Raw genomic sequence first — 11,933 nt, 5'->3', positions numbered from 1 at the left:
AGGCTTTTCTTCCAAGGAGCAAGCGTCTTTTAATTTCATGGCTGAAGTCACCATCTGCAGTGATTTTGGAGCCCAAAAAATAAAGTCTGTCACTGTTTCCATTGTTTCCCCATCTATTTACCATGAAGTGATGGGACTAGATGCCATGATCTTAGTTTTCTGAATGTTGAGTTTTAGGCCAACTTTTTCACTCTCCTCTTTCACTTTCATCACGAGGCTCTTTAGTTCTTCTTAAATGGCAGAGGTTAAATCCTTATCTAGTATGATTTAGGTGTGATCACAGGGAATGGGGAAAAATGGAACTCAAAAGTCTTTCCAGATTTTTCACCTGTGGCCATTGAAAGTGCAGCTGAGGGCTTTGAGGTCTGAAACTAGACCCCCGTGATGCTGTACATGTGTGCAGGTGGATTTTGTATCTCATCTTGTGCCCCCAGTGAAATCAGTTTATAATTGTGTCGTTGGTTGGTGTTTGAAGCCAAACAAATTCAGTTTATTAACCTTTTAAATGTCTTTGTTTTGAATGATATTTTAAAAAATGATTTTATTTATTTACAGTTGTGTTGGATCTTCATCGTTGTGCAGGCTTTTCTCTAGTTGCAGCGAGCAGGTGGTGGTGGTTTAGTCACTCAGTCATGTCCAATTCTTTGAGACCCCATGAGCTGTAGCCCACCAGGCTCCTCTGTCCCTAAGATTTTCCAGGCAAGAATACTGGAGTGGATTGCCATTCCCTTCCACATTGCAGCTCTCTAGTTGCAGTGCACAGGTTTCTCATTTCCGTGGCTTCTCTTGTTGCAGAGCACAGGATCTAGGGCACGTAGACTTCAGTAGTCGTGGCCTGTGGTCTCAGTAGTCGTGACTCCCAGGCTGTAGAGCACAGGCTCAATAGTTATGGTGCACGGGCTGTTGCTCTGCAGCATGTGGGATCATCTTGGATCAGGGATCGAACCCGTGTCTCCTGTATTGGCAGGTGGATTCTTTACCACTGAGCCACAAAGAAAGCTCTTGAATGATATTTTTTAAATGACCAGTTTAAGAGGAGAATTTTGATATTCATAATTGATTACTTTAAAGAAAGTTGTGTATACCAGAGCATACTTGTTGCTTAAAAAGTTTGAAGTGCTCAAGCACTTCAAAGAGAAGAGTTGCAGAGGAAGAGTTGCAGTCATTATTTTCCGGATTCTGACACTCCAGCCAAGCCTAAGCTGCTGGAGAAAACCTGCACTTGACTCGTGTTGTATTTTAAGGAAGAAAAATAAAAACTGAGATGGCTCCATTATAATTATGAAAAAATAACACTGGCAAGTGTTGTTGTTGTTCAGTCACTAAGTCATGTCCGACTCTTTGTGACCCCATGAACTGCAGCAGGCCAGACTTTCCTGTTCTTCACTATCTCCCTGAGTTTGCTCAAACTCATGTCCATTGAGTCAGTGATGCCATCCAACTATCTCATCCTCTGTTGCCCCCTTCTCCTCTTGCCCTCGATCTGGCAAGTGTAAGCTTACTTTAAATGAGAATGTTTTCTCTCTGATTCTGTCCAAGAAGGAGATGAAATCCTAGAGCACAAAGTAATGTTAAAAAGAAGAAAAGTACTAACAGAAACCTAAGGCCAACAGTGTGTGTTCATTGAGCCATTAAATGAGTAACTTTTATTAGAGATAATAATCAGGGTGAATGTTTTGTAATGAAATAGTCTGAATCTTGAAGTTTTGAGTCTTGACTACATAAAGCAACATCAGTCTTATCAAAAGTAATAATTATATTATTACTATCTTATGTAAAGCATTCACTGAGTACCAGGTACTTTGCATGTGTGTGTGTGTGTGTGTGTGTGTGTAATATGTAATCCCTATAGCAGCTACGCAAGTCATAATATTAGACTCATTTTATATAATGTAGAATCAGAGGTTTAGATGTATGAAATAATAAATAAAATTGTAGACTGTCTTAATAGCACTCTATCCTCTGGGCACAGATACAGGTAGAGATATATGTAATTCTTCTGTTTATACATATAGTCTAAAAATATGAATAGAAATAGAATATCTATAAGCACTACCCAAGTAAAAGTTATTGAGATACTGCATCAAAATTCTGATGAGAGCCTTCTTTATTACGTTCAGGAGGGAGAGGCCTAACGCTTGAGGTGTGGAATAATAGCCGGCCAGCACGTCTTGAAGAGATACTCCAATACAGTGAAAAAACTCCAGGGTACTTGGGTGCCATTTGGGTAGATTCAGCTTCCTATGTTTGGCCCATGGAACAAGACACATTTGTTGCACGTTTCAGTGGATTTTTGGTGGCTCCAGAATCTGACGTTTATAGATTCTACATCAAAGGTGATGACCGTTATGCCATTTATTTCAGCCAGACTGGACTTCCAGAAGATAAGGTAGGGAAGCCACAGCATACCACATGGTATCATAGAAACAATATGGTAACCTTTATATGTGTCCCATTTATTCGACACTAAAACCAATGAATATACTAAAGAATCTATGTGGTGGGTATTTGACTATTTTAACACATGTGATATGAGCCATAAAGTCATTATGGAAAACTTGTTGTCTAAAAGAAAATGTTTTTCCCATACCTAAATTTTCCTTCACTAAGAAAAAAATAGACATTTTCTTTAAAATTAAAGATTATTTTTATTATGAAAGAATTATAATCACCCATAGGGAATTTGGAGAAAAGTACACATATTTCACTGTTCTACTAGATCTGTTTCACTATTACTTGATCATGAGATTAAAATCTTTTATCTCCTTTTGTCTATATTTTATTTTTTACATAAATAGGATCCTGTGACCAAATTTATAATCACTTTTATCATGTATTAGTCTTTTCACATATTATTAAATAGCTTTTATGATGCAGTGTTTGATGACTAAATAGTATGTTATTGCGTGAGTTACTAAACTTAAGTAACTTTCCACATACTGATACATTTTTAACTTCTGATATTTTATGATCACAAATAATACTCTGTTAAACATTTGTGTTCATTACATTATTACATGTTTTATGTTATTTCTTTAGGAAGTGAAAGTGAAAGTCGCTCAGTCATGTCCGACTCTTTGCAACCTCATGGTTTGAGGCCCCAAGGTTTGAGGCCCCAAGGTTTGCGACCCCATGGACTGTCCATGGAATTCTCCAGGCTAGAATACTGGAGTGTGTAGCCTTTCCCTTCTCCAGGGGATCTTCCCAACCCAGGAATCAAACCCAGGTGTCCCACATTGCAGACAGATTCTTTACCAGCTGAGCTACACGGGAAGCCCAAGAATACTGAAGCTGGTAGCCTATCCCTTCTCCAGCGGATCTTCCTAACCCAGGAATTGAACCGGGGCCTCCTGCGTTGCAGGCAGATTCTTTACCAACTGAGCTATGAGGGAAGGACCATTTCACAAATGTGAAACTGATAGATCAAATCAAAATGACTCACTACATATATGGCAAGGTTGTCTCCCAGACTTAAATGCCTGCCTGTAACACATGAATTCCAATTTTGCAGTAGTTTTTCAGCATGTTTCTTTTAAGGACAGTGTAGTCATTTCTGTTGAGAAGCCTCAAGTCTTCTCTTTGTAGAGTGTAGACGCATTTAGTGATCTTTGGCATCTTTCATATCTCTTTTTAATGCTCTAATTTGGATTAAGTCCCTCAAAGTTTTCTGCAGAAAAAAAGAATATTTTACTTAACAATAAGCAACCTTCCTCCCAGGATGGGTCTTTAAATTTTCCATTTGCAGTTCTAATTGTGGAAAAGCTATGATCTGTGTGTGTTCATGGAATAGTATGGTTGATATTCATTAAGGTTGGCAGGAGTGAAATGAGCTTTGATAATTTTTTAAGATCCTTTTCATCATGAATAATAGAAGAAAAATATGAAGTATTTTCATGTTTTTCTGTTCATAAAAGGTCTAAGACTGAGAGAAATAATAAATGATAAATAAATGCTGAAAGTCTTATTAATAAGTTCTCTCTCTCCTCCCCTCTCTCTTTCTCTGTCTTTTTGGGATAAGGTGAGGATTGCCTATCATTCTTCCAATGCCAACAATTATTTTTCCAACCCAACACAGAGATCAGATGATATTCATCTTCAAGAAGGAAAAGAGTAAGATTTGTTTTCTTTTCTTTAAACTATTATGTGATATTTAAAAGCCATAAGTTTATATATAAAAACATTTTAAATTTGTTTCATGGGTGGAAGTGATGCTAATTTATTATGCTAATAATATTATTATGCTAATAATCAATTTGTAATTGGCCATTCTCCGTAATTTTGTTACATTTTGTTCCTATATTCTCAAGAATACTTCTCCATGTAACAGCTCTTTTGCATATATCACGTTTTTTACCTCCCTGTTTTCTAGGAATCCTGAAGAGCTTTTTGAATGGGATTATTAGCTATTTATTAGTTAGCATTCAGCTAACTAGGGAAATTCGAAATCTAAATTATTCCTGTTACAGAAATTATAATTTTGTGAAATTTTCTTAATCCTGCTTCAGTTTCTTACTAGGACCTTTCAGTCAATCCAGCCATCAAGTTCTCTGCTCTTATTTTCTCTATTGCTGGAGATAAACCACAAAACCACATTAACTGGTGCCACAGTTAATATGTATTTAATAGTCTCATGATTTATTTCAGACCCTGGGCCTGCCAGTACTGGAAATTTAATACTAAAGATATTAAAACATACTCCCTGCCCTTAAGTGGTATATTTTTTAGTGCTGAAAGGTCCAATTTCAGAAAGAAAATGAGAATATTATTCAAATAGCTAATAATCCCATTCAAAAAGCTCTTCAGGATTCCTAGAAAACAGGGAGGTTAAAAAATGTGATATATGTAAAATAGCTGTTACATAGAGAACATCAAGAGGTACATGTGAATTACCTTCCATTTACCATTTGTATTTGTTAGGTTTTGCTGTGTAAGAAACCATTCCCCCAGATTTGGTAGCTTGAAGCAACCCAATTTTGTGATTATCTAGGTAGGTCTTTTGATCCTGGCTGTGTTAGCTGGTGATTAATGGTCCAGGACCGCCTTGTTCGCATATCTGGAGTCTCGGCTGGCCTGGCAGGGACTGAAGTATCGAGGATATCTCCAGCCAGAAGGTCTTTCATGATGGTGTGTTGCAGTGTCCCCGCAGGCAAGAGGGCAATTCCTAATGCACAGGGGCTTTTTAAACTCTGCTTATGTCACATTTGCTAATATCTCAGTGACTAAAGCAAAAGGCCAGGCTTATATTCAGTGGGTGAAGAAACAGACTTCACTCCTTTTATTTTTTAATTTATTTTTGCCTGCACTGGGTCCCTATCGCTGCACTCAGGCTTTCTCTAGTTGCCGCAGAGAGGGGCTCTGTTCGTCACGGTGCACGGGCTTCTCGTTGCAGTGGCTTCTCTTGTTGCAGAGCACGGGCTCTAGCCACACAGGCTTCAGTGATTGAAGCTCTCAGGCTCTATTGAGTGTGTCATTGGTAGTTGTGGCACATGGGCTTAGTTGCTTTGAGGTATGTGGGATGTTCCGGAACAGGGATCAAACCTGTGTCCTCTGCTTTGGCAGGTGGATTCTAAACCACTCGACCACCGGGGACGTCCTGGGCTTCTCTTCCTGGTGGGAGGAGTTTTGTTTTTCATTCTACCACATCACCCTTCCAGATATTGATTAGGTTATGCTCATAGGCAGCATCATGGAGTTGGTCAGAGAGGGTTGGGATCAATAGTACCTGAGAGAAGCTACACTTAATGTTCTCACTGAAGTCTTAGGAATAACAACATTCCATTCTTTTTCTCTTCCCCCTTCTAATATCACTGCTTTATATACTTAAGCCTTTTCTTTTTTAACCAAGCTTGCCAGGCCAATTCAGAGAAAATGGACTACCTTGTTAATTTCTATTGCTATTCAGTGTCAATACACCTTCAGGCTTTGCTTTGACCTTGGAAAATGAGTTCAATTTACCTGCTTGATAAGAGCACAGAGCTTGCATGAAGGTGGTTTGTAATACATCTGCCACCTGGTTTATCTGTGCTTCTGCAAACTAGCTTGGAATTTACACATTGGCAGGAATAATGATGCCTGTGAGTTCTGAAATTGAGGCCACATGGCTGGTTTGTTGCACAATGGTCCCTGGGACCTTTTTGAAGATAACTTGTCTTGCCAGTTCATTTTACTCAAATAATACAGCCTATCTCTACATGCATATCTCTTGGGTCACCCCCCTTTCTATTTGAATCCTACCTCAGTTACTAACTTCTAAATAATTTTTCAGTCTTTTAAATTCTTAGTTTCTGTAATTCATATAAACAAACAGAATAATATATGTATTTATAGGACTTTGTGACACTTAAATAGAGTAATGTCTGTGAAGTGCTAGCATGTAGAAAGTGCCTTAAAATATATTTAAGCTGCCAATAAGGATACAGAATTTAGTGGTTCTTCTCCAAGTCCAGGCTTCCCTTGTGGGTCAACTGGTAAAGAATCCACCCACAATACAGGAGACCTGAGTTCGACCCCTGGGTTGGGAAGATCCCCTGGAGAAGGAAAAAGCTACCCGCTCCAGTATTCTGGCCTGGAGAATTCCATGGACTGTATAATCCACTGGGTCTCAAAGAGTAGGACATGACTGAGTGACTTTCACTTTACTTCACTTCTCCAAGTCCTGCTCCGTAGTTAGTATTGCCCACCTTGATTTGGCAGAGATGGCAAACAGGTTTCTCAGGGCAGCTGAAAGCCTGACATAATCCTCCAGTATCAGTCCTGTGGAGGAAATGACCCAGAGCCCCATCTCCTTGCCAGATGGGAGATAAAAAATGCACTCCATTCACAGTCTTTCATGAACCGTGGACACTTCATCTCCATATACAAGAGTATCTGCTGAATGATGTGAGGCCATTTAAAGGAACTCCTAGCTGGCCTCTTCAAAGATGGGAGCAGTGTGACACTGATTGAGACTTAGGTAGGAAAGGTCCCCTGGAGGAAAAAATGGCAACCCACTCCAGTATTCTTGCCTGGGAAGGCCCATGGACAGAGCAGCCTGGTGGGCTATAGTCCACGGGGTCCCAAAGAGCCAGACACAACTGAGCGACTGAGCACACAAACAGTAGTAGCTTTGCACTCACCTGTAACGACTGGTGGGTGAACAGCTAATTCTCAATAGGCAGTTGGATGATGGGCAGGGACCCTCAGGAATCAAGAATTCCAGATTTAAGGTGTGAATCTCATCCAGCTTGTTGGAGGGCCGTGATCAGCCTAATCAGTAAAAGTGTCCTAAGGCAGTGTTTTATTTCCCAAGTTACAAGTGGAGACAATATTTAAGGAACTTAGGGGAGAATTTCATCCCTGACACATACAACCACTCAGATACAAAATATGTGGTATGTCTGAGTCTACCTGACATTTTCTTATGTACATTACAGTACTTTAACCTCTTTGTGTCCTCTGGTTTTATGTCAGGAAGTTTGTTATAACCTACAATGTAATTGTTTTCAGCTCCTTGAGGATAGAAGGTAGTATCTCTTCTCAATTCGTCAGTTTCTCTATCTCTAATGCAGATATCTTACACAACTCATTTTCTTTTAGCAAACTGCTGTGAAATAATTTGATAGTTAAAATCAAGGATGTGTGTATGTGTGTGTGCTAGTCACTTCAGTTGTGTCCGACTCTTTGAGACCCTCTGGACTATAGCCCACCAGGCTCCTCTGTCCTTGAGATTCTCCAGGCAAGAATGCTGGAGCGGGTTGTCATGCCCTCCTCCAGGGGATCTTCCCGACCCAGGGATCTAACCCTTGTCTCTTACATCTCCTGCATTGGCAAGTAGGTTCTTTACCACTAGCGCCACCTGGGGACAATATAAATCATTTATTGGGCAGGTATTTTGTATCGTGTAGAAATTTATTCATTGAAAGCAAAATTCATGATTAAGTGTTCTGGAGAAAAAGTTCCAATCTTTAGTTGTTCTATTTTCCAGATATTACATTGAAATCTTGCTGCAGGAGTACAGACTAAGCGCTTTTGTGGATGTTGGACTGTACCAGTATAAAAGTGTCTATACTGAACAACAAACAGAAGATGCAGTGAATGAAGAACAAGTCATCAAATCCCAGTCAGCAGTTGTCCAGGAAGTACAGGTTGGCTGTGGTTATAGAGTCACCTTAGAAAGAGCAAATGTTCAAAGATAGAACTCTATTTGGTTATTAACTGTACGAGGTAAGATACTGTTTGAAGGGGAAGCAGTCGTGGAAAATTATTAAATTGTGCCTTGGAATATCTGTAATTATAAAGAGCCTGTTGTTTGATGACTTACCCTTTAAAATAGTTTATTGTTTACAGTAGCTGGTTTATGATGCTTTTAAAAATGTATTTTTCCATGTAGTAAATAGATGCTTTTTTTAAATTGGGGAATAGGTTATAACATTGGAAAACTGGGAAACAACTCATGCAACGAATGAAGTGCAGAAGGTCGTGGTAACCAGCCCATGTGTGGAAGCTAATTTATGTTCACATTACCAGTATAGATTGATCTACAACATGGAAAAAACTGGTAAGTTGTAAAAAATAAGGGAGACTTTATTTCTCTTTATGTTAGACAAAATTTTAAAAAGGTATTTGCTCTAGTCAAGTTCTACTATCTGGAAAATACAGTTTTAATAGTATGCTTGGTAAAGAAGCAAAAAAAATATTATGAAGAAAACTCCTCAGACTGGGATAGAAAATGGCATCAATAAAAACAACTTTCAGGTATATACTGTCATTTTCTTCTATAAGGATCATGATAAATGCATATTTAAACACACAAAAACATACCTGCAACTCACAGGTATAAGTTAATAGGAATTAAATTTATCATTACAGACAGGTAATCATTTCTTTCAATTTCTCAAATTAAGCAATAGACCTATAAGACACTAGTTTATCTGTTAATAAAGATATTGTATTTCTTATTTTATAACAAATCCAGAAAAATAATTTTTGCTACTTCTATCATTTCAATAAGTAAATACTGATGAATACTTACTATTTGCCACATGGGATGCTTATTACCATGGGAACATTGAAACAGTAAAATATGAACCTGTCCTCAATAGATCACAATCCCATTAAGTACTCAATAATATTGAATTTGAATCTTTCAGAACATAATTTCATTAATAACTTATGGTACAGGCTATAGGTACTTTAAAAAATTCAAATATAAGGCATCACTGCTGGTTGGGGTAGAGCAGAGATTGCAACCCATTTTTTTTCTGATTAAAGTTCCTAATCATTTGACTTTTAAATTTTATTTTATTTCGTACAAAGTCTGGCTACCTGCTGATGCTTCTGAGTTCATACTGCAGTCAGCCTTAAATGACCTCTGGTCTATAAAACCCGACACAGTGCAAGTCATAAGAACACAAGACCCCCGAAGCTATGTTTACCTGATAACCTTTATATCAACTAGAGGTAAGCCTGTATTTCATTTTGAAGTTCTGTAATGTTTTTTCTAGGAAACAAATTCGTATCCTGTGCACCTCCACTGAAAAAGGTAAAAGCACCATAAAATGAGAGGAGAAAGGAAGTGGATTCATAGTGTTGATCAACTTCAGGAGAAACAAATTAAATGGTTAATTTTTTATATTGTAATTTAAATTTCAGTTGTATTTCAAAGAGTGTACTGCTCCAAATGCATGAGAAATACACTGCACTATAAACTACAAATACTCTATTAGTAATAGTCTACTTTATATTTAGCAAAAATTAGTGAAGATATTTAATTCTGGAAATGAAATTTAAGTAAATCAGTATTTCTCAGGAGACACTTAGTCTGGCCAGATCTTGCCCACTGAAAGGATTCTCGGGTCAAACCCACATAGGAAACACTGCATACCACACCTTCTCCTTGAAGATTTATAGAACCCATTAGAATATTAAAATCCCCAAGGAATCCTGCAGTGAGCAATAAAAACAACAAAGCAATAAAAAAAAAAAAAGCAGTGCACTTGTATTTAATATAGCATTTTCCAAAATTATTTGATTTCTTTACCCTTTTCAAGTAATAGCTATTAGCTTCCAATTACATTTTCAAGTCTTAAAGACAAATTTAGCAACCAGTTTGGTGTCTCAGACAGTAAAGACCCTGCCTGCAATGGAGGAGACCCAGGTTTGATCCCTGGGTCAGGAAGATCCGCTGGAGAAGGAAATGAGAACCCACTCCAGTATTCTTGCATGGAAAATCCCATGGATAGAGGAGCCTGGAGGGCTACAGTCCATGGGGTTGCAAAGAGTTGGACACAACTGAGCAACTAGCACTTTCTTTCTTTCTTTGGGTATTTGGGATTTCTGGCCCATGAAATCGATCCCTGAATAAATTGCTTTTTTTTGAGCAATCACTATTTTCTAATTCATATAAGTAAAATGTTACATCAATATTTATGTCTCATTGAATGAAATTGTTAATTTCATTGCTGAGTAGAGAATTTTGTTTAACATAAAGTTCTAAAAATTTCCCATAGGTTATCTTGTCAAAATGCTATATAAATAAAGATATTGTTATCTTTGTTCTCTCAGAAACATGGTTTTAGATCAAAGAGAAATTTTAAAGGTTCAGCAGAAACCTTAACCAATATGGTACTTAAGTCATAACTGGGCAGATTCTAGTACTTTACTCAACAGAGAAAGGCAATAGGATTCCATTGTTAAAGCATCTTCCCAGTGAAGAGAAACATCTGAGGACAAAGCCTGATTTCTCTCAAAGTGAGATGGTATGAACAAGCCTCACAGGCATGAGACTGTTTCCTGTGATTCACCTTTGTACTCTTTCATATCTGAGGAAAAGAGCAGTTCCCAGCCTAGCCCTTTACACTATGATGGTGGTACTGGAGCAAAAATAAAAGGATTTTTGGAATATTCTGTTGCCCATTGATTTTTACCTCTTGATTCCAATGCCCAACTTCTATTTATCTTACAAAACATCCTTTTAAGCTACAAAAACAGAACCTTAAAATATATAGGTTACCTTTCTCTGCTATTTTGCTATTTCTACTATGGCTAAATGGACTGGAAGAGGTCAGTTTTCATTCCAATCCCAAAGAAAAGCAATGCCAAAGAATGCTCAAAATACCGCACAATTGCACTCAACTCACGTGCTAGTAAAGTAATGCTTAAAATTCTCTAAGCCAGGCTTCAGCAATACGTGAACCATGAACTTCCAGATGTTCAAGCTGGTTTTAGAAAAGGCAGAGGAACCAGAGATCAAATTGCCAACATCTGCTGGATCGTGGAAAAAGCAAGAGAGTTCCAGAAAAGCATCTATTTCTGCTTCATTGACTATGCCAAAGCCTTTGACTGTGTGGATCACAATAAACTGTGGAAAATTCTGAAAGAGATGGCAATACCAGACCACCTGACCTGCCTCTTGAGAAACCTGTATGCAGGTCAGGAAGCAACAGTTAGAACTGGACATGGAACAACACACTGGTTCCAAATAGGAAAAGGAGTACATCAAGGCTATATATTGTCACCCTGCTTATTTAACTTCTATGCAGAGTACATCATGAGAAACGCTGGGCTGGAGGAAGCACAAGCTGGAATCAAGATTCCCGGGAGAAATATCAATCACCTCAGATATGCAGATGACGCCACCCTTATGGCAGAAAGTGAAGAAGAGCTGAAGAGCCTCTTGATGAAAGTGAAAGAGGAGAGTGAAAAAGTTGGCTTAAAGCTCAACTTTCAGAAAACTAAGATCATGGTATCCGGTCCCATCACTTCATTGCAGATAGATGGGGAAACAGTGGCTGACTATTTTTCTGGGCTCCAAAATCACTGCAGATGGTGATGGCAGCCATGAAATTAAAAGATGCTTACTCCTTGGAAGGAAAGTTACGACCAACCTAGACAGCATATTAAAAAGCAGAGACATTACTTTGCCAACAAAGGTCTGTCTAGTCAAGGCTATGATT

At 38.3% G+C, this 11,933-nt stretch overlaps 1 protein-coding gene across 1 annotated transcript in view; it reads left to right on the top strand.

Moving 5' to 3' along the window:
- PKHD1L1 (polycystic kidney and hepatic disease 1 (autosomal recessive)-like 1) overlaps positions 1 to 11,933 on the top strand; it is a 180,730-nt gene that overhangs the window by 36,587 nt on the left and 132,210 nt on the right. The window contains exons 13-17 of the mRNA XM_010863452.1: positions 2,121 to 2,389; positions 4,019 to 4,110; positions 7,964 to 8,123; positions 8,401 to 8,536; positions 9,295 to 9,438. Coding sequence (XP_010861754.1) covers positions 2,121 to 2,389; positions 4,019 to 4,110; positions 7,964 to 8,123; positions 8,401 to 8,536; positions 9,295 to 9,438 — 801 coding nt within the window. The remainder of the gene's footprint in view (positions 1 to 2,120; positions 2,390 to 4,018; positions 4,111 to 7,963; positions 8,124 to 8,400; positions 8,537 to 9,294; positions 9,439 to 11,933) is intronic.

Source organism: Bison bison, unplaced genomic scaffold (assembly GCF_000754665.1).
Source record: "Bison bison bison isolate TAMUID 2011002044 unplaced genomic scaffold, Bison_UMD1.0 scf7180017864491, whole genome shotgun sequence".
In the NCBI taxonomy this organism is placed as follows: domain Eukaryota; kingdom Metazoa; phylum Chordata; class Mammalia; order Artiodactyla; family Bovidae; genus Bison; species Bison bison.
The sequence above is the reverse complement of the archived record's forward strand: the minus strand, read 5'-3'. Positions and strand labels throughout refer to the sequence as shown.